The sequence below is a fragment of the Ricinus communis genome, chromosome 7 (genome assembly GCF_019578655.1).
Source record: "Ricinus communis isolate WT05 ecotype wild-type chromosome 7, ASM1957865v1, whole genome shotgun sequence".
Classification (NCBI taxonomy): domain Eukaryota; kingdom Viridiplantae; phylum Streptophyta; class Magnoliopsida; order Malpighiales; family Euphorbiaceae; genus Ricinus; species Ricinus communis.
In genome coordinates, this window is record NC_063262.1 from 25,464,106 (window position 1) to 25,487,172 (window position 23,067).

Sequence of the window (23,067 nt, forward strand, 5' to 3'; positions counted from 1 at the left end):
ATTTTTGAGGTCTCCTTGCATTGTAAAAAGAGGTTGGGGACTTCACTTGATTTCCCTGTATCAAGGTTAGAGGAAGTTGACGTGGAAAGTGGTGGTGGCCATCCAAGGGAAGCAAGATGGGCATGATGATTGCAATTGCTTGTGGTCTCAAAATGGCGAAAGCCCTATTGTTGAAGAAAAGAGAAAATAACAGCTCTTTTTTGTCTCAGCATCGCACAAGCTAGGTTGTTTGTGCAGACCTTTCATCCCTGACCAAGGAGAAAAAGAAACATTCTTTCCTGCAAGGCAGGAAAGGTTACTTCCACATTTTTCCCAATAAACTCAAAAGTATCCGTTAGTAAAAAGACTCAGAATTCCAACATATATATATTTCCATCACAAGATGTAATAAACTTAGAATTCTTGTAACACAAATATTCATCATTGTTATATAAAAATTCATACATATATACTTTGTAATCAACCGATATAAGTCGTGTCTATGCAACTATTTAGTAATCAAAGTTAAAGATACTATTTGTTGAAGAAGAAAGTCACAAAATGCTAGATTCTTCTTTTACAGGTATATGTTTATTCCAATTAAAGCGATACATGTTAGAGAATTGAAAATCGTTTTGAAATAGTAATAATTTTGAAAAATAAAAAATTCTTTAGTTTGGAAAAATTGTTGATTGCATTGAGTTATATTCCATTTCGTTTTGAGAATGTGATTCGAGGATTAAGGTTAAGGATTTTAACTTTTAAAATATAGTTGGTTAGATTTTTCTTTTTATTTTTTTTTAATTAAATATTTATGTGTCGATAATAAATATATTCAATAATTCTATATTTATCGGACAGTGTACACACCTTTATTTTCTGTCAAAAAGATCTTCAATAAAATAAAAAATAAAAGTTTAAAGGGTTTGATAAAACTCAATAGATGTATACAGTTTCAATGTAATAAACACAAAAAAAAATTGAGGTTGATACTATTAATTCCTATCATCTTTTTTAAAGAAAAATGGTTCTAATTCAGATTTAAACTCTAAATCACATTATATCGAAAAGAATTTGATTATCACAACTCATCGACCAAAATTACTTTTTTCTAAGTTACTATCAAATCTTTCTTTTCCTGAAAAAAGAAAAAGTTAAAACCAAAAGAAAACAAAAATTTCCCGAAACCCAACAAGTAATGATGCATTTTAGTCCACCTGCTATTGGTCACAGCGCCAATAATTCAACAATATCTACTACCAGGATTTCTATAAGAAGTACTTTGAGCAATAGCTTCAAGCGCGTTACAAAGCACAAAGCAAAACTATGGCACTCCAATACACTACTTTGCTTCTTCTTTTCACACTATTTCCCTACATCTGCAATGCTGCTGACAATTTAGGCTACTTATGCAATGAAGATAGAAGCGGCAACAGCAAAATATCAGCCAACATTGATAAGTTAATTCTAAACTCGTTTCAAAAGCTTCCTCTTCTGGTTATTTTGCTACTACCACCGGTAAAGGATATGACAAAGTGTACGGCCTAGCACAATGCCGGGGTGATGTGAGCAAGGCTAACTGCTCCCGTTGCCTCCATGAAGCAGCCAAGGATATCCGCCAAGCCTGTCGAAACCAACCTGATTCAAGAATTTGGTATGACTACTGCTTTCTGAGGTATAACCTGGACAATTTCATTGGAGAGGTTGACAACACTTTTGGTTTTCTATACATCAATGTTAAAAATGTCACAGGCTATCCTCATTTAACCAGAAAGTGAGTTCCGTGATGGATAAAATTAAATCACAAGCTGCTGTTCCAAAGAGTAAAGGGCTTGGCAAAATGGAGACTAAGTTGTCACCTTCTGTTACTCTTTATACTTTGGTGCATTGCACAGGGGATCTTACTGCAGCTAAATGTACTAAATGTATAACCAAAGCACTTGCCCATTTCCCAAAATACTGCACCAACAGGAAGGGATGCAAGGTTCTGTATAGCAACTGTTATGTTCGTTAGGAGTTGTATCCATTTTTCTTCCCTCTCTCGAGCAATTCTTCAGCATCCGCTGTTGGATCTACATATTTTGTAATACTTGAGGATTAGATTCTCAAGTACTATGCTGTATCAGAAATGAGTTTCTGTAAGAAATAAAAAGGAACTACAATGATAGTTCATAGCATTTTTCTAATTATGCTTTGTATTAATTATCCCCGCTTGTCACGATTGCAGAATCTGAGTTTTGCATGTCCGTGGGAATGAACGCCACTGTATAAAGTTGCAAAGATGGTGCTGCCTGATTTCTAATAGATAGAAAATTTGGACGCAAATAGATTAATTTTAATCGTGCTGTTAGTGACATAATAATGAGAAGGATAAGCTAATAAGAGAAGAAAGAGAGAATGACATCCTTTTATTGAATGTGAAAAACTGGCATTTTGATAGCCGTATAAAATAGAAACATCAGAAAATATGTAATGAAAAGCTAACCAATTTTAGACTACTTCAGACACTAACTCCCTAACTCCCTAAGAAATAGGAAATTATTTTCTTAACAGTCTAACTAAGATAACTAATAATAGAACAAAACTTTCTAACATATCCTCCCTTAAACCAAATGTTAATCATTTAGTTTATATCACTATCTGCACACTCCCAGCAGTCCACGTAACTTCAAGATAACATCCAATTTGAGAGGTTTAGTCATAATATCTGCCAATTGTTCTTGTGTCCTGCAGTGCACTAAGTCTACCGTACCATCCTTAGTGAGATTACGAAGAAAATGAAAACGAACATCAATGTGCTTGCTTCGACCATGCATCACTGGATTCTTTGAAAGCTTGATGGCTGAGCTGTTGTCACAGTGAATTAGTGTCAACTTATTTTGATTCTGGCCCAATTTTCCCAACACCCTTTTTAACCACAGCTTGACAAGCACATGAAGCTGCCGCAATGAATTCTGCTTCTGTAGTGGATAAACTCACTACAGGTTGTTTTTTGGATGACCACGATATAGCTCCTGAGCTCAGCAGAAAAATATAACCTGAGGTGCTCTTCCTATCTTCCAAGTCACCAGCATAATCACTATCTGAATAAACATGAAGTTCACCATCTCCTCCCTTCTTGTAGAAGATTCCAAACTCGATCGTTCCTTTCAAGTATTTTAGCACTCGTTTTGCAACTTGCAAGTGCATTTCTGTGGGGTTTTCCATATATCTACTGATTAAATTCACCATGAATATCATGTCAGGATGTGTTGCGGTGAGATACATCAGACTACCCACAACTTGCTTGTAATAGGTTTTGTCCACCTTAACTCCAGCTTCATCCTTTGTAAGCTTAACACCAAGAACAATTGGATTATGCACAAAATTGCTATTCTCCATCCCAAACCTTCGTAATATTTCTGCAACATACTTCTTTTGACTTATAAAAATTCCATTAGGCTTTTGCAACACTTCAAGACCAAGAAAATACCTCATTTTTTCGAAATCAGTCATATCAAATTAACGCTTCATTGAGTTCTTAAAATCTGCAATCATCAACTCATTATTTCCAATAAAAATGAGATCATCAACATACAAACTTACAATCAACATCCTGCCTTCTCCCTTAGATTTTATGAATAAGGTGTGCTCGTAATCACACTTCTCAAAGCCTTCCTTCAAAAAAAAAAGCTTCTATGCAACTGTACCATGCACGCAGTGCTTGCTTCAACCCGTAAAGTGCCTTTTTTAACTTGTAGACTTTCTGCTCCTTCCCCCGTTTCACATATCCACAAGGCTACTCTACGTATACATTTTCTTTCAGCTCACCATGTAAAAATGCAGACTTCACGTCTAGTTGATAAACTGTCCAATGTTTTTGAGCTGCAAGTGCAAGGACTAAACGGATTGTCTCCATGCGCGCCACTGGTGCAAAAACTTTATTGTAATCTACTCCATACTCTTGAGCATACCCCTTCACTACAAGTCTAGCCTTGTATTTGTTCACTTCTCCATTTCCATCATATTTAGTCTTATAAATCCACTTGACTCCCACTTTCTTTGACCCTTTAGGCAATTCCACCAAATCCCATGTACCATTCCTCTCTGTTGCCTCCATTTCAACATCCATGGCATGTTTCCATTTCTCAGTCTTCACAGCATCTTCAAAGTGAATAGGATCTGTTGTTGCAAACAGAAGAAAATAAGCTTCCTCGTCACCTTCAGAAAGTCCTTCTCCTGTAATATAGTCCCGCATCCATATTGGTGGCACTCTTCTTCTTTCTTCACTAGAACTTGTATACCCTTCCTCAACTGATGAATTGGAATCGTGATTTTCTTCATCATCAATATCAAAATTCATTCCAGCTTCATTCTGCTCCAGTGTTGTCTCTCCATCTAAGCGATTTTCCCATTCTAAATCACATGCAATTTCAGCATCATACTTTTTATCCCAGTCCCAACACTTGTCTTCTTCAAACACCACATCTCTACTGATTATAATCCTTTGTGAAATTGGATTATAAAATCTGTATGCCTTAGACTCGTCACTAACTCCAAGCAAAACACAACTGATGCTCTTATCATTTAACTTGCTTCTCGTACTATCAGGCACATGCACATGAGAAACACAACCAAAAACTCGAAAATGTGCAACTGAAGGCTTACTTCCACTCCATGCTTCCTCTGGAACTTGATTCTTTACCACCATTGTTGGACTCCGGTTTAAGACATGCACTGCCCAATTTACTGCTTCAGGCCAGAAAGTTTTAGGAATTTTCTTCTCTGAAAGCATGCTACGAACCATATTCATAATGGTTCTATTCTTTCGCTCCGCAATTCCGTTTTGTTGAGGTGTGTAGGCTGCTGTTAACTGTCTTTGTATGTCATTTTCATCACAAAAATTGTTGAATTCATGTGATGTAAATTCTCCACCTCTATCCGTTCGTAAGTTTTTAATAAAAAAAACTTGATTCATTTTCAACGTGAACTTTAAATTTTCTGAAAGTAGTGAAGGCTTCAGATTTTTCTATCAAAAAATAAACCCATGTTTTTCTACTAAAGTCATCAGTAAAGGTGATCAAATACCTTTCTTTGCTGTTGGAGATGCATGTTATTGGTCCACAGATGTCAGCATGTATCAACTGTAGAACTTGTGATGCTCTCCAATTGCTGCTTTTCGGAAACGAATTTTTGTGTTGCTTTCCTATCAGACAATCCTTGCACAACTTTGATGGAGACATGAGTTGTGGCAGGCCATGCACCATTTCTTTTTGTTGAAGAGTCCTCAAGCCTTTAAAGTTCAAATGCCCATATCTACAGTGCTAGAGCTGCACAAGATCTTCGGTGATTGCACTAAAACAAGTAGATGGTAAAGGCTGACACACTGCACTAAACATGAACATTCTATTTGTAGACTTCTTAATTTCTAAAATCAGGCCTCTTTCTGGATGATACACTTTGCACTTCTCATGTTGAAACAGGAAAGAAAGCCCTTTCTCCTGTAACTGCCCTACACTCAACAAGTTATTCCTCAGTTGCGGCACATAAAAAACTCCTGTAATGATTTGCACCACATCGTTCACTTTCAATCTCACATTACCTTTTCCTGCAACCACCACACTAGAATTGTCGCCTAACTTCACTGTATCTCTTAAATTTTCATCAATATCAGTGAATAGTCTTTCTTCCCGCACATATGGTTGCTGCAGCCTGAATCAAGAAACCATGTGTCTGTTTTGTTAGGTGCATCAACATCCACATAATCCATCAACAACATCTCTTCTTGCGACTCTACATAATTCAACTCCTTGGCAGAACATTCCCACTGAAAATGCCCCAACTTGTGACACTTGAAGCATTCAATGGTAGATCTGTGAGATGTTTGGCTGCCTTTTCCCCTTCCCCTTCCTCTTCCTCTGGAGCTTCCTCTACCACGACCTTTGCCTCTAAACTGTTCTCCAAAAGAAATCTTTAAAGCCTGAATTTGTTCTAGCGAAGACTTCTTTTTCATACGCTGCTCATGCACAAGCAAGCTACTTTGCAGTTCATCAATTGACAGGAGACTTGTATCGTTAGCCTCCTCAATAGCACACACCACATAGTTAAAATCTGGAGTCATTGATCTCAGAATTTTTGCTACCACTTCACCATCTCCCTTGCTCTCCCCATTTGCCTTCATCTTGTTGACGATGGTAAGAATTCTAGCAAAATAATCGCTGACAGATTCTCCTTCCTTCATTTCAAGAACTTCAAACTCTTTTCATAAAGCTTGCAAATGTGACTGCTTCACCCTTGTTGGGCCTTGATGTTTTTGCCTCATCGAATCCCATATGCTCTTAGATGTTTCTTTGTTTTGAATTGTCTCTAGAACAGAGCGATCTAGAGCCTGAAACAAGTAATTCTTTGCTTTTAAGTCTTTCAGCTTCTACTCTTCGATATTCTTCTTTTGCGCTTCTGTCAATGCACCTCCTTCTGCTGCTACAGGGATTCCTGTTTCCACCACACTCCAATATTCTTTTGATCTCAAGAAGTTCTCCATGAGCATTGCCCAATGATCATAATACCCATCAAACTTTGGTACAGCTGGTTGCACAAACGAACTTTCTGTAGCTATTTTTAATTAACATTCTCGTAGAAAACTGTTGTTTCTAATTCAATCAGGCCTCGTGTGAGGCTCTCATACCAAATGAGAAGGATAAGCGAATAATAGAAGAAAGAGAGAATAACATCCTTTTATTGAATGTGAAAAATTGGCCTTTTAATAGCCATACAAAACAGAAACATCACAAAATACGCAATGAAAAGCTAACCAATTTTAGACTACTTCAAACACTAACTCCCTAAGAAATAGAAGATTATTTTCTTAACAGTCTAACTAAGATAACTAATAATAGAACAGAACTTTCTAACAAATAATATAATATAAATTTTACACAAAGCTCATAAAAGAAGAAGATTATCGGGTTGAGTAGGGGCAAAACTAGGGATGAAGCCTAAATTCAGGTTTAGGTAGAGGCAAAAAGACATTATCTCCATTTGTCTCCGCTGAACTTTGCTGCAATGCACAATAAGAAACTTATCCTTGCTAGATAGTGCATAATGCTTGGCAATGGCAATATTATTGTCAAAAAAATTTTATTGGCTTCTTATAGTTGTGAAAATACATTTTCTATTTTTACTTTCTAATTTGTTTTTTTTTTTTTCACTTTTACTTGTATGGAAATGGAAAAAAAAATGGGTCAAATATCTCCTAAACTTGTAGCTTAGAGACAAATAATTTTAATTTTAACTGTTTTAACCAAAAGGCTTAGAATTTTTAATTAATGACTAAATAGATTTAAATTTTGAAAAAATTATAAGCATCTCTATTATACTCCTTATTTAAATTAATTAAATAAAATATAATTCCTATAAATATTGATTTTAATATTGAAAATTAAAATTTTTAATTTTTACATATTAAAAGATCTTTTTCTATATTATTGAAAAAATTAAAATTAACAATGGTTGCCTTTACTTCACTACCATTGTCGAATTTGTCAAACCATCATTAGAACCATTATCATCATTTTCATTAGTTTTAGTCAAACAATTATTGAATTGGTGGTTTCTATAAAAAGTTGCGTTAGAGATTAGACTTTAGAAACTTTCTAATAATATATATAGTTTGCCTATGAAAAATTCATATATCAATTCCGAAATTTATATTCTAAAACAATCTATGAATCTATTATATCATTAATTAACTTAACTTTCATATATCAATTCCGAAATTCATATTCTAAAACAATCTATGAATCTATTACATCATTAATTAACTTAACTTTCATATATCAATTCTGAAATTCATATTCTAAAACAATCTATGAATCTGTTATATCATTAATCAACTCAAACATTAAGTGCAACTTCAATTCTATTTGTTCTAACTCTCAAATCTATAATTTTAATATCTAATTAGTTTAAAACATCATAAATGACACTAATAAATATACAATATTATATCAGATTTTGTAAATATACTTAACTCATATAGAACCCTTTAAATATTTAATAGAATTCATATTAATCTCAAAATATATTCTTAAAGGAAATTTTAAATTATTTAATTAATTCTGATTGATGAGAGAATAAAATATATCTCCTTTGGATGCTCCTTCTTCATCTAGATGTTCCAAGATCTCAATTTCTTTAACTTGTAATATCTAGAGTTTTGTCTTCTAATATGTGATGTTATATATATCTTATATACACATATATTTAAAAAATTGTAATGAATCTTGGTGTAAGGCCCATTAAAACTCCAATCCAATTATTATATATTAACTATTAATTTTTTTTGGGGTGTTACATTCCATCCTTTTTATCCCCTAAACTTGACATATCCTTACCTTTCTGGAAAAATAATAATGGGTTCTCCTAATAACTTCATGGTACATAAAGATATATAAGAGAAACACTTAATAAAACCTAAATAATTTAAATAAGAATCTAATTATTCTTAACACATTCTATGTTTCAACTAATCATATAATCTTCCTAATTATCTTGCAACCTAAGCAAGTCTGCATGAATTACTAACCCAGTAATTAGAGACGGGGTTGGACCTGCCTACATTACCAAAAAGTCAATCCTTAAGTGTTAATTGTAATTCATTGGACTCTTATAAGCACATCAAACTATCAATCACTTTCCAACAACATTCACTATTAAACATACTTTGGTTTACCAAATTCATTGTCCATGAATCAATGAATTTTCTTTTAGATTTACTTAAAGTCAAAATATAAGTTTTAGCACTTAATGAGCGGTATAAGTAAATTTATAATTCAATTAACATTAAAGTTCTTTAAATCATGAAAATATTTGTACAATACGCATATATGTCAAGCTTCTAATCAATATTTTTCTCAAGCTTTTCTTAAAATAGAAATATAGGTTTGTTTTAACTTTTGCCGTTGTTTATTCATCATTATCTTGTTTTTAAATTGTTTTTCTTTTCTTCTTTTCTAATGAAAAGTTATCTATAATTTATAGAATAAAAATTTGAGAAGGAATATCATGAATTAGCTCATAAAGAAAAATGAAATCGATATCAATAAATAAAAAGCACGGATATAATTATGTAGCAACAGAATAAATCAATGAAAGATTGCATAAACATTTTACCTAATGTCAAAAGAAAATTGCACAAACAATTTTCTTTTGCTGTTGAGATAAAGAGGATATTAATTAAATAGAATGATGCATATCAGACATCAAATACTCCTCCAAAAAAGAAAAGGTAACATAAAAGAAACAAAAGACAAGATAAAAGAATGTGCTGCCCTAGCTAAACAATGAGCAGAAACATTAGCTTGTCTCTTTACATACGAAATAGAGAAGTCTCTATATTTTCCTTAACAACTAAGCATCCCGAAACTAATTTACCAAATTCGGAAAAATCCTTCCTAGGATTATTAACAGCAGTAACCACCAATTTGAGCATCCATTTCAAAGTCCACATAATCATACTGCAAAGTAATCATCCAAGGCATAGCATGCAAAAAGTTTTGAAAACCAAATAGAAAGAAATTTGAAAATGTATGGACAGTGAGAATAAATAAATAAACACATTAGATGTTCTTAAGAAATCATTGCATCATCTATAGATCGTTGGATTTTATCACAATTAAAAGTGGTACAATATGAAGTAGGTCGGTAACTGCATAGTAAACTTGAAAATTACCTGTAAATAAGATAGGTTATACGTTATAGTTATGGTACTTAGAATATCACTTTGATATTTAAATTAGTATTTAATTATATTATTTGGTAGATGGGACTCAATTGAATATTTATAGTGCTAGCTCGCAGGTGAAAACGGTAATGGATAGTGGTCTCTAAAGTAGGCGGAGTGGGGTTCATTCGTCCATTTCTTCAGACGTCGTAGCATCCGTACCGTATCTAAGATGGTGATCTGGACATGGACACGGGTAGCCGAATTACACAATAGGCGAGCCAGCAGTGCCTGGCTTAGGAGATTCTTGATTTGCTAGATATGTATCGAAAAGTATATAATTATAAAATATAATATCCACTGATACTTAATATCAAATGTGGAAGAGCAACTGGGCTTTAGCATATTAAATATTGAAAAATCGTATATATATCAAACATATAATGACTGCATATGTAAATTACTTTTTCTTTTTAGATTTTTGGGGTTGGGTTCCATCACTCTCTTAAGTTCATCGTTGCATTTTATTATTATTATTATTATTCTCAAAATTACACATATATTAAAAATAAATAAATATATTAACAAAATTATATTTTCATGAATATAGATATATAAATTCTCTTTCGTGTATGAATCATTTTAAAATTGATTATTTTTATTCATTGAAATTTCATGCCAAAGACCAGACATTAAGAATAAATTTTTTTTTATATTTATTATAAAATATATTTAACTTAACTATTAGAATATCTTAATCTTAAAAAGATGATTTATTTATATGTAGAAAAAAGCATTTGAATAGAAAAAACAATCTAGTTATTTGAGTTAGATGTGTAATTTTAATAAAAAAGATTTATCTAGACTTACACCACAACTAATAAAAAAGTGTTTAGTATTGAATGATTAATATATATTTTATTATTTAAAATTAATTAATATGTGTCAATTATCTATGAGTGTGATGTATAGATCTAATCCTACGACCAAGTCTAAACACGAATTTTCTTTTTAATAATTGTATTAGTGCTGTTTGGTTGTCTTCGTTTCAGATCTCCACATTCCACCCCCGAAAGAAGACTTTCTCGAAGCACACCGCATCTCTTTCCTCCACTTGCTACTTGGTCTACTTGTATGGTCTACTCCTCCACTTACTACTATTCAGTCTTTAGTGAGCCAAAGTCAATAATATCCACTATCACCTTCCTATACCAATGCTGATAATAAGAACTTCATGTTTCGACAATGGAGCTATGTATAACGGCTTCAGTTAAGTGTTTTAGAAGCCAAACCATGAAACTATTATACACCACTATTCTTCTTCTTCTTCTTCTTCTTCTTGTACTATTTCTGTGCACTTGCAATGCTGCTGACCCTTTAGGTAACTTATACAATGAAGGACATAGCAGCAACAGCACTGTATCAGCCAATATTGATCATCTTCTTTCACAAGTAGTTTCTAAATCTTCCTCTTCAGGTTACATTGCTACCTCCTTCGGAAAAGGCGAGGATAAAGTGTACGGCCTAGCACAATGTAGGGGTGATGTGAACACCACAGACTGCTCCAGTTGCCTCAAAGACGCGGTGAACGAAATCCGCCAGCGCTGTCCTGACCAAGCAGATGCAAGAATTTGGTATGACTTTTGTTTCCTGAGGTATAATACGGAGGAGTTCATTGGAAAACTTGACACTTCTTTTGCTATTTTTTACTACAATGTTGAGAATGTCACAGACCCACGTCCTGAAGATTTCAACAAAAAATTAGGTGCTTTGATGGATAACATTAGATCAGAAGCTGTCGTTCCAAAGAATCAAGGACTTGGCAAAGATGAAACTAAGTTGTCACCATTTAGTACACTATATGCTCTGGTGCAGTGCACAAGGGATCTTGCTGCAGTAGATTGTGCTCAGTGTTTAGCCATTGCAGTTGGGAATTTCCCAAACTTCTGCAGCAACAGGAAGGGCTGCAGGGCACTATATAGTAACTGTTATGTTCGATACGAGCTGTACCCATTTTTCTTCCCTCTCGATTCGAGCAATTCTTCATCGTCACCAGTTGGTTCTACATACGTCGTACCGGTTCATGCATAGATTTTCAAGCACCAGTTTGCTCTATCAGACATAAATTTCTGTAAGAAATAAAAATGAACTATCAACTAATGCTGATAGTACTATTCTAATTATGCATAGTGTTATTTGTCCCTGTCATGATTGCACAATTTTAGCCATCCATGGGTGTGGGACTGAGCCCCACTTCATAAAGTTGTCTATTGACACCTACTATATGGGTAATGAGATACAAGTCAGCCTTATCTTAGATGGTGGAGGGATGAAATGGATAAGAATTATCTCCGCTTCCAACTTCGGAGGGAGATGAAGCGAGATTAAGATTTATCTACTCTTCCAACTTAAGTTATTATTCCAGATTCTCTTCAGTTGAGTCAGTTTCATATTTTTTTTTTATGTTAATTTATTTGCTTACTTATTTTAGATATATTGAGTCGTTAGAGTTGACGAATTCGTTAAAATGATCAGAAAAAATGGCAATCATAGATATAACATGCATGTGGAGACAATGTTACGTAAAGCAATAACTTCAGCCTGATTAGGGTCAAGCAATAAAAGAAATAGAAGATAAAAGGTAAGCAATATAGGTAATGATATCATTTATGCATACCCCCCACCTAATAAAAAGGGTTCAAACTGAGGGCATTTCAAGGGAATCGATCACAAGACAGACCTTGAATTTGCTATTATACAATCTTTTTCTCTTACTAATTACTCTGTGCACTTCCAAGTGTAGATTCTGTAGGAAAGTTCTGCAATGCAGGAACTAAAATTCACAAGAGCCAGATATATCGGCAAACGTTGGCAGGTTAGTGCCTGTTTTAATTGTTTAGAACTGCCTTAATAGGTCTTCCTTCTGCCTCTAATAGCCAAGGCAAAGGCAAAGTGTATGGCCTCGGATATTGCAGAGGAGATGTTAGCACTAAAACCTGCTTCAATTGTATTCAAGAAGCTGCAGAATGAGCCCGTGAAATTTTATCCAAACCAAGCTGATGTTTAAATCCTTGTCTTGATGCCAGGAATTCAGTGGTTAATATAAGTGCCTATCACTAGATGTTCAAATCCTTGTCTCGCATGTCTATAATCATTTTTATAAAAGAAAATGCATGAACAAATAGTGGGATAATTTTATTTCAACAGTAATAACTTTCTCTGAGTACAACAGGTGTTATCAAGCATTTTAGCATGATCTTTTGGTCTAGCATGTACCTTGCCTTTATGTATCAGCATTAACAATTAATTGTTTACATGTATGATTTTTGTTCTTAAGTTTTAGGCATAAGTTCGTCCCAACCCCACTACCATGGCGGGTGGGAATTCCTAGTGGACTTCGGACTGGAATTGCCATCTCTATATTTAACAGCCTAAAGTAAACAAAGTCTTTTTCGAAACACGAAGTGTTTCTTATTTCTGCCACTTGCTACTATTTATGGCCTTTAGTGAACTCATAAGTCAATAATATCCGCCATGGTATCCCCACCAATGCTAATAAGAAGAAGAACCTTCAGCAATGAAGCCACAAATTGACCATGGCACTTCAATAAACAATCCACTACTCCTTAAGATATTTCTCAACTGCTGTTGAACCCTTAAGCAACTTATACAATGAAGGACTTATTAGCAGCTAACAGCCCTGTATCAGCCAATAATTATTACTTCCTGAACTTGTCTCAAAAGCTTCCTTCTCGGCAATAGCGAGGATAAGGGGAGAGGCCTAGCTCAATGAAGGGAAGATGTAAAAAGAACAGACTGATCCAGTTCCCTCCAGGCGGCAGAGAAAGAAATCCGGACCAAGCTGATGCAAGAATTTAGTATGACTTTTGTATAATTTAATGCATAAGACACTTTTTTCTTTTGCTCTTTTCTTTTCATCAATACGACACAAGGCCTAATCCTATTATTTTTGGCTCCTTTATCCCACATTGGAAAGCTAAGAAAATGAAGTAGTCCCAAGGCTATAAATAGTGGGTCTTCTCTCCTTTTCAAATTGTCAAGAAAAATAATGGACCTTATATTTTTATGGGCTAAATTATATTTCTTTTCTTTCTCTTCTTATTAATATTTCTTTGCAATTCTATTGAATTAAGAAATATTATTTTGATAATGCCCGAGGAAGTAAGCATAATTTTTGCTGAACCATGTTAAAGTTCTGGTGTTTCTTTTCTTATTGTTTATTTAATAGCTTATTTGTCGGTGGAAACTAACTTGATTTCCACAACAATTGGTATCAGAGCCAGGTTGCTGAGTGGTTGCAGTTTAAATTGATTTTCTATATCATAAAAGAATCTGGGTCATTCCGCATTGTATTTGAAAGCTATTAAATATAGATCGAAGCAGAAATGGCTGATGGTGAAAATACTTCTACACCAACCACAATAGTAGCACCAAATTCGTCAACTTCAGTGAGAAATGCAGTGGCGAGTTCCAGAATTATGGTGGAGATATTTGATGGTACTGGTCATTTCGATATGTGGCAAGGTGAAGTTCTAGATGCCTTATTCCAACAAGGTCTAGATGTTGTCATTGAAGATGAGAAACCAAACTGTGTGGAGGAGAAAGAGTGGAAAATAATCAATTGATTAGCATGTGGTACAATTCGATCGTGCTTGTCCAGAGCAGAAATATGCATTCTGCAAAGAAACTTCTGCTAGTAAATTGTGGAAAGCACTTAAGGAAAAATATCTAAAAAAGAGCAGTCAAAATAAACTCCATACAAAGAAAAGATTGTTCAGATTTACATATGTTCCTGGCACCACAATGAATAATCACATAATAAACTTCAATCAGCTTGTTGCTGACTTGATGAATTTAGATGTGACATTTAAAGATGAAGATTTGGCCTTGATGTTGTTAGGATCTTTTCCAGAAGAATTTGAATTACTTGAGACTACTTTACACAATGGGAAGGCTGAGGTGTCTCTCGGTGAGGTTTGTGCTACTTTATACAGTTATGAATTACGAAGAAAAGATAAAAAGGGTAGCTACAGTGGTGCAGCGGAAGCTTTGGTAGTGAGAGGCCATTTGGAGAAAAGAAGTAAAAGGAAGAACGGAAGATCGAAGTCCATAGTTGGCAATGTGCCTTTTGCCGGAAAAATGGGCACTGGAAGAAAGACTATCCGAAGCTAAAAGAAAAAGGCAAAGGGAAAGCTGTTGCAGATACAAATGTAGTTGAATGTGATTCTGATCTTTCATTAGTAATGATGCCATTAACCAACAATTTGGGAGCTTGGATTCTTGATTCAGGCTGTAGCCATCATATGTGTCCCAACCGGAAGTGTTTTTCTGATTTTAAAGAAATAAAGGGTGGAGTTATCTACACAGCAAATGACAACACTTGCAAAACTGTTGGAATTGATTCAGTTCAGTTGAAGAATCATGATGGATCAATTAGAACTTTGACTGATGTCAGATATGTGCCGAGTTTGACAAGAAACCTTATTTCTTTGGGAGTTCTGGCTAGAAAGGGCTTCACTACTGTCATTAAAAATGAAACTTTGAAGGTTATCTCTAGGGCACTTGTTGTGCTGAAAGGAGTTCAGCAAAGCAATAACTTGTATTACTATCTTGGTAATCCAGTTATTGGTACAGCAGTAGTAGTTTCTAGTTATAATCAGGAACTAGAAGCAACCAGTTTGTGGCATATGCGCTTGGGACATGCAGGCGAAAAATTCTTAAAACTTCTGGCAAATCAAGGATTATTGCAGGGAGTGAAAGTCTGCAAATTCAATTTCTGTGAACATTGTGTCAAGAGAAAACAAACAAGAGTGAAGTTTGGTACTGCAATCCATGATACTAAGGGTATTTTGGATTATATTCACTCAGATGTATAGGGACCCTCCAAGACAGCTTCAATGGGAGGCAAACATTATTATGTTTTCTTCGTTGATGATTTTTTCCGAAGAGTGTGGGTGTACATTACGAAGACAAAGGATGAAGTATTAGGAGTTTTCCTCACCTGGAAAAGGATGGTAGAAACTCAGACGGGCTGAAAGATCAAACGTCTCCGAATAGATAATAGAGGAGAGTATACAAGTGATCCTTTTATGAAAGTCTACCAAGATAAAGATATTATGAGACATTTCACTGTCAGAAATACACCACAAGAATGGGGTGGCAGAAAGGATGAACCGGACTCTACTGGAGAAAGCTTGGTATATGTTATCTAATGCTGGGTTGAACAGACAATTCTAGACTGAGGCTGTAACATACGCATGTCATCTCATTAATCATTTGCCATCAATTGCTATCAACGGTAAAAGACCTTTAGAGGTATGGTATGGAAAACCTGGTACAAATTATAATTCCTTACATGTTTTTGGTTCCACTACATATTATCATGTTAAGGGATCAAAGTTGGATCCAAGGGCAAGAAAAGTAATTTTTATGGGGATATCATCAGGTATAAAAGGATATCGCCTATGGTGCCCAGATTCAAAAAAGATAATCTTCAGCAGAGATGTTACCTTTGAAGAATCTACTATGGTGAAAAAGGTAGAACAGCAGGAGACAAATGGAGCTTCACAGCAAGTGGAGCATTCTCCCAAACAGGTGCAGTTTGATGGTAGTAGAAGTATTGGACCAACAATAGATCAGTCTGATAAATCTACTCCTATAGAAGAAGAGGAGTTAGAAGATGAATCAGGTGATGAAGTAGAAGTTCTAGCACAAGAACCTCCACGACAACATGAGTCAATTGCATTGAGTAAGCCAAAGAGGAACACTAGAAAACCTATTCATCTTGAAGATTTTGTAACCTTTGTATCTTCAAATGTTGATGTTCCGGCCACTTATATTAAAGCTGTACAGAGCTCTGAGGCAGATAAGTGGAAAATGGCTATGGAGGAAGAAATGCAATCCCTTGAGAAAAACCAGACGTGGAAGCTAGCTAGTCTGTCTAAAGGAAAGAAGGCAATTGGTTGCAAATGGGCATTTGCAAAGAAGGATTGATTTCCTAACAAGAATGATGTTCGCTACAAGGCAAGATTGGTAGCTAAGGGCTATGTTCAGAAGATCCCAACTGCTGAAAATCCTGCAGATATGACTATGAAAATAGTAACTGGTGTCAAGTTCTAACATTGCTTGGACTTGATGAATGTTTTGAAAATTTGAAGATGGGCGCTTCAAGCACATTTGGAGGCATTGCTAAATTTGTGATGAGAGAAAACAGAGAATGTTTGATTGGGTTAGGAAGTCACCAATATGGAGATTTGTTATTTTTTGGCTCTTTTATCCCACATTAGAAAGCTAACAAAATGAAGAAGTAGTCATAAGGCTATAAATAGTGGGTTTTCTCTCATTTTCAAAGTATCAAGAAAAACAATAAGCCTTATATTTTTATGGGCTAAATTATATTTTTCTTTTTTCTCTTTTTACTAATATTTCCTTGTAATTCTATTGAATTAAGAAGTATTATTTTGGTAGTGCCCGAGAAAATAAGCATAATTTTTGTTAAATTTCGTTAAAGTTCTGATATTTCTTTTTTTATTATTTATTTAATAGCTTATTTGTCGGTGAAACTAACCCGATTTTCACAACAAACAAAACATTAGGTGCTTTGATGGGTAAGATTAGATCAGAAGTTGTTCTTTCAAAGAGTCAGGGTCCTGGGAAAAGTGAGACCAAGTTGTCACTTTCTATTACACTTTATGCTTTGTTGCAGTGTATAGCCATTGGAGTTGGCCATTTCCCAAACAACCGCAGCAACAGGAAAGGCTGTAGAGCTCTGTATAGTAACCATTATCTTCGAGCTGTATCCATTTTTTTCCGTATCAGAAATAAGATTTTGTGCAAAGTCAAAATGAACGATGAATGGATGTTCATAAGCATTATTCTGATTATGCTTCCATTTGTCGGGCTTGTCATGATCCTACAATCTGAGCTATCCACGGGCGTGTATACAAGGTTCTAAGGAATTGTGATACCTACTAGGTAGGAAATGGAAGCTAGTCAGCTTTGGTGGGGATGAAATGGGGTCATAATTTATCTCCATTTCCAACTCACAATTTGTTCTGATTTTCTTAGTTGAGTTGTTTGAGTTTTATTTTCTTTTTCGGTGCTCGAATCCATAAGTCATTATTACAGCTATAATATTGCATTGAAAATAATTCGATGTCCCGCTGTCACTTCAGTCATTACACGCCACTGCTGTTGTATTGACTTATTTCACAATCTTCGAAATACTTCTAATTAAATTCTTTGTGTACAATGTGTCAACCAAGCATTTACATTTATGGTTTGTTAATCTAGCATACACCTGTATTGTATGTATCAGCATTTACAATTACATGTTTTTACATGTATAATTTTTCTTATATCATTTCATTTGACAAGGATTTGTTATGCATGATTACCCCATTAGCAAAGGTAAAATTCTTCTGGTAAGCCTATTAGCTGTTAACTTTGCCGCTGCTCCTGGGAAAGGGGATCGCATCTCTGACGTCAGGGATGCCAGTAGCAAAGAGAACCATCAGGTCAAACCCAAAACTAAAACCAGAGTGCTCGACTGTTCCATGCCCACGAAGATCTAAGCACCATTCATACTGCTCCTTGGGCAAGCCTAATTCATTTATCCTGCAGGAGGGATTTTACTAACAAATGTTAAATAGTCCTTATGTTAATAAAAAAAGAAAAAGAAAAATCATTGAGGTACCTGTTCTGCCATTAATTCGAGAATAAGATGAGATCAGAACATGGTTAACAACTTTTTATCTCAACTTTATATACCATGAAACAAGCAAATTAACCAACCTCTGATAATCATAGAGCTAGCAGTTTCACTCATTTATAAAGAGACTTTTATCAAGGTAAACAGGAAATTGATGGTGAGTTGTGTTTTTCTTAAGATTAAATCAGGAAAAATAAATCGGCATTACCTTTCATTCAGGACATTAATTCTTTCCTCATTCTGGCTACCTGTGATCAATGTTCCACCCTGGACAGAACAGAAAACAGTCCGAATTAAACATGTTTACTTTCAGGAGAGCAGTCACCTCTTCAAAGATACTTTGAGCATACCTTGGGTACAACCATATCAAATGCTGCAACTGTTTTCCCATCATCATTCAACCGTGTATAAAATGGCTTAACTTCTTTTGGATGGTTGTATATAATTACGGGACTCTTGTAAAACTCATCAGCCAAGTAACTGTCATTGCAGAAATATAGTTTTAGGTAAAAATACTTGCATGCGCACAAATAGCACTATAATATAAATACCTTAGTTGTTGAGCTGTTAGAGCAGTTCCCCATTCTGGTTGAGTTTCAACTTTTTTATCTACAGCCTGAATTTCACAAAATAATATACCATTATGAAGTAAAACCTGTTAGAGATTAATATGTCTGTCAATATTGTAAAGAACATGAAATCTACCTGCTTCAAAACATCCAATGCTTCCTTGTACGTGATCCTTTGATACGAACATGATAAGATTGTTTCAAGAAGATTGATTCTGCCTTTGTCGATACGTTTTGTAACAAATTTCATGTCCTCTGAACAATTCTCCAGGACCCATTTGCACAAGAACTTGAGATAGTCTTCTGCACAGTTCATTGCTCCCTGGGGGAACCACAAAATATTAGAATATTCTGCAAAAAAAAGCAAAAATAAAAAATAATAACCGCATATCTCCTTCAAACGCTTTTACTCAGATTTCTCAATAGTGCTACCAATTTATGCAGTATTTACTAACAAACAGAGGATTAATATCCATGCAAGTTTGAAATGGGAATCGGGTATCAATTAGCAATCACTAATCAGCATTAATTGTCATACCTCTAAGTCTGAAAAAGCCATTTCAGCCTCAACCATCCACATCTCTGGAACATGTTTGGCGAACACCCTTCTATCTGCTCGAAACCTTGGTCCAAATGAGTAAACATTTCCAAGAGCACAGGCGTAGCTCTCCAGATGAAGCCGACCAGAAACAGTTAGATAAGTCGGTTGAGAGAAGAAGTCTTCAGGAACATTAGCTTTATCAGCCTTCGTTGAAATTTCTAATTTCAATTTTTCTTTAGCTTCCAAATGTGATGCCAATTGATTTGTTTTGCGCAAATCCTGCTCTACAGCAAGCAGTGCCTCCCTGTTGCTTTCGCTTCTTTTGAGTTGTGCAGCTAAATTATTCTTCTCCCTTATTGCAGCCTTAATAGCTTCGAGGCTAATACCTTCCGTATCATCAGAAATTTTAGCCTCTGCCTTCTGGACTTCTTTTCCAGAAAGAGTTGTCACCCGGAACTTTTCGCTGAATCCTGCACCATCTGTTGTTGTTATGATGGGCACATGCACACTTAGAAATCCATGATCCTGGAAGAATGTGTAAGTTGCAAATGTCAGGGCACTGCGGATTCGCATAACAGATGCCACCTGTGTAAAACAATGTCAAAAATACATCAATCAAAGAGTGGTAGTGAGATCTGTTTTCTAAAATCTAAAAAGAAAGTAAATTTAAAGTTTAAAAGAAAATAAAAATCAAAGTCGTAACTTCTCGAGTTTGAACCGGGAGTAACATATTAATCCCCCCAAAGAGCATGACAGGATTGACGTTAGGCTATTAGAAGACCATGAACTTGAAATACAGCAATAGAATGAGCAACTTACGGTAGTTGTCCGTGGCCGAAAATGTGAACAGCTTCTCAACGTCTCCAATGGTACTCTCTTCCTTGACAATGGATACTTATCATCTTCTACTTTTCCTATATGAAGTATTTTCTCTACTTCAAGCCCAATTCTATGTTTATCCTGGGATGGTAACTGATTTAGGATGCCTTCTGCTAATATACAAGTTCCAATAGGCAATGGTTGGAACGGCAAAGCTTCAGAAGATTCTACTGTAACCTGAAAATTTTAAACACCACTCAGAATCATGATATTAGGAAACTGATGGTATCGTTTATTTTTCTTTCTCTTTTTTATTAGCTCTCAGATGGTATCCAATTTTTTGTATAGGACAAAATTTTAATCAACAACCATTTTAACGATATTGACATAAGTAAACAAAGATCTCCATGACTAAAAGAAAAGGTTATAAATTATAAAATATACCTGGAGACTAGCAACACAAGAACCATCACTAACAAGCAAGTTAATTGAAGGACGTTGAGCAGGTTTATTAGGACTGGCAGTCTGTCTAGATGTTGCAGGCTCCAACTTTGCACGAACGGGGTAATTCCCACCACTCCCAAAAATCTTAGCAATTGACCTAAATAAGGGTACTCTAGTATGAAGAATCTCCATGCAACTAACATCTTTATGCCCTGGAGAAATATCAGCAGCCCCATCATTATCTTGTGGCTGTGACAGTGCTGGTGCAGCATGTTTTTTCACCTCCTTGAAAGACTTAACCCACCCTCCTATCACCACTTTCTTACCCACAAATCCAACCCCTCCATCGCTTCGTTCTAATATTGTTTTCAGGACTACTCGGCTCGAGTAACTAGGTGGTAAAATCAGAGGAGCGGTGGTGGTGGTGGTGATTGGTTGTTGATGATCAGAGGTAGTTGTTGCTTTGGGTTCCTGAGAGAGGATTTTGGGATTTCGAGATTCCATAATAGGTTCTTGGGATGCCATGTTTCTTGTTTAAACAGAGAGATTAAAGAAAATTGAGATGAAAAATGAAGAGAGAAAATTGTGGGTTATTTCTTAAACTGGGAAATAAATGGATATATATATATTACATATGGAGAAGAAGATTGATATGCTTTGCTTTGGAAATGGATCGATTCATCAGATGGTGAAGGGAAGGGATGAATTGTATGGGAGATGTTTTGAAATAAAAGAAGAGCAACAGAGAAAGAGGAAGTGTAGGCGGCAAGGTTTGGTATTCTTCAAGGCTGGGTATTCGCGGGAGAGACCTGCAGTTTCAAACTGCCAACCGTTTTGTTTTAACTTTTAACCTAAAGGATAGGCCAATTTTCTTGAAAATGGGTTTTGTCTTAATGGACTCAACAAAGGAATTCATGGCCCAAGCTGACAAATCATCATACAGATTTACGATTCATCGGCAAATTATGCCCTGCTCCACCTTGCGCTGTGGTCCGGAGGCAGAGCATCCGTGCGGGAGGGAGTGATGCTTTTTTTTCTTATATTTAAATTTATAATAAAATAAATTATATAAATTAATATCATATATTTTTAAGTAAATGTTTTTATATTTATAAAATAAATTTTTATCTAAACATTGTCATAATTATTTTTATTTTAGAGTAGTGTAAATTGAATTTATTCATAAAATTAAATGAATATTTTAATATTTTATAAATATAATAGTATTTTTATAAATAATAATAAAATAAATGTCTTTAATATCTTTCTTAATTTTTTTATATATAAATTTAAAAAATTTGTGTGTTAAAAATAAATACATGTATTAAAATATAATACACATTAAAAAATTTTATATTTTAATATATATATATATATATATATATATATATATATATATTATAGGTAAATAAAATAAAATTTAAAAATTGATATTATTAATAACACTTTTTTATTTTTTTTAATTAGTCGTACTTCAGAGAATTAAAAATCAATATATTTTCGATAAATGATAAAATAAATTATCTATTAAAACTAATATAATATAATTTTTAGAAAATCTTCATATACAAAAATTTTATATTATTAGTGAATGAAGTTAATTTAAAACTAATATAATATGATACTTCCATAATCAAAAATATTACATTCTTATAATGAATATCAATATTCATCATTTATAGAATAATATTTATTATTTATTGTAACCATATTTATTATGTATTCCGTTAAAAATGTTCATTATTTTAGTGAAATATATTCATCATTAATGATTTATATATTCGTTATTAATATAGTAGTTATAGTTTTTATATATGTTTCTCAAATCATCAAACAATATTTATTTTCAAATGAAAATGATGTTGATTCTTTAGAAAAGTTAAATTTATTGTTTTTATCATTTATGAGCAATAATATTCATTAGTTTGTTAATGAATATCATGTTTATTAATTTATTCAAAGAGATATATATAATATAAATATAATATAAATCATCTTTACAGTTAGTAAATAAAAAAATGTCAAACTAAAATTATCTTATAAATATTTATATTATGGTATAACTATTTTAATAAAATAAAATAAAAAATAATAAATATTTAATATTAAAATAATAAATATTTCGATGCATGTGTTACACCTAACCGGACCGCATTACAATGTGGCATGAAGTGCATGATATAAGGCCCTTGATTCATCGTCTTAATTAAAATGCTAAACTAATAAAATTAATGGATAATGCGGAATGCGGTTGTGGTTTATTTTGTAATAAAATAATTAATTT

General features: G+C 34.1%; 4 protein-coding genes and 1 pseudogene across 4 annotated transcripts; 2 read left to right on the forward strand and 3 right to left on the reverse strand.

Annotated features, from left to right (window-relative positions):
- The first annotated feature begins 690 nt into the window (after positions 1-690).
- On the forward strand, positions 691-2,165 carry LOC8266759 (annotated as a pseudogene).
- A 688-nt stretch (positions 2,166-2,853) lies between these two features.
- LOC125370648 (secreted RxLR effector protein 161-like) lies at positions 2,854-3,456 on the reverse strand. The gene has a single exon (XM_048376947.1). It carries the CDS (start codon positions 3,454-3,456, stop codon positions 2,854-2,856), a length of 603 nt encoding a protein of 200 aa, XP_048232904.1.
- Positions 3,457-5,282: 1,826 nt separating this feature from the next.
- On the reverse strand, positions 5,283-6,199 carry LOC107262360. Its single transcript, XM_015727738.2, has 2 exons — positions 5,736-6,199; positions 5,283-5,670 (listed from the first exon to the last, which is right to left on the reverse strand). Exons 1-2 carry the CDS (start codon positions 6,197-6,199, stop codon positions 5,283-5,285), a joined length of 852 nt encoding a protein of 283 aa, XP_015583224.2.
- Positions 6,200-10,862: 4,663 nt separating this feature from the next.
- Positions 10,863-12,114, forward strand: LOC8266758 (cysteine-rich repeat secretory protein 55). Its single transcript, XM_002533010.4, has one exon. The coding sequence runs from the start codon at positions 10,925-10,927 to the stop codon at positions 11,768-11,770; it is 846 nt and encodes a 281-aa protein (XP_002533056.2). The 5' UTR covers positions 10,863-10,924; the 3' UTR covers positions 11,771-12,114.
- A 5,719-nt stretch (positions 12,115-17,833) lies between these two features.
- LOC8266755 (asparagine--tRNA ligase, cytoplasmic 2) lies at positions 17,834-21,584 on the reverse strand. Its single transcript, XM_002533008.4, has 8 exons — positions 20,784-21,584; positions 20,340-20,576; positions 19,518-20,105; positions 19,116-19,301; positions 18,962-19,026; positions 18,761-18,890; positions 18,619-18,677; positions 17,834-18,316 (listed from the first exon to the last, which is right to left on the reverse strand). The coding sequence occupies exons 1-8, from the start codon at positions 21,306-21,308 to the stop codon at positions 18,133-18,135; spliced, it is 1,974 nt and encodes a 657-aa protein (XP_002533054.1). The 5' UTR covers positions 21,309-21,584; the 3' UTR covers positions 17,834-18,132.
- Between the last annotated feature and the right edge of the window lie 1,483 nt (positions 21,585-23,067).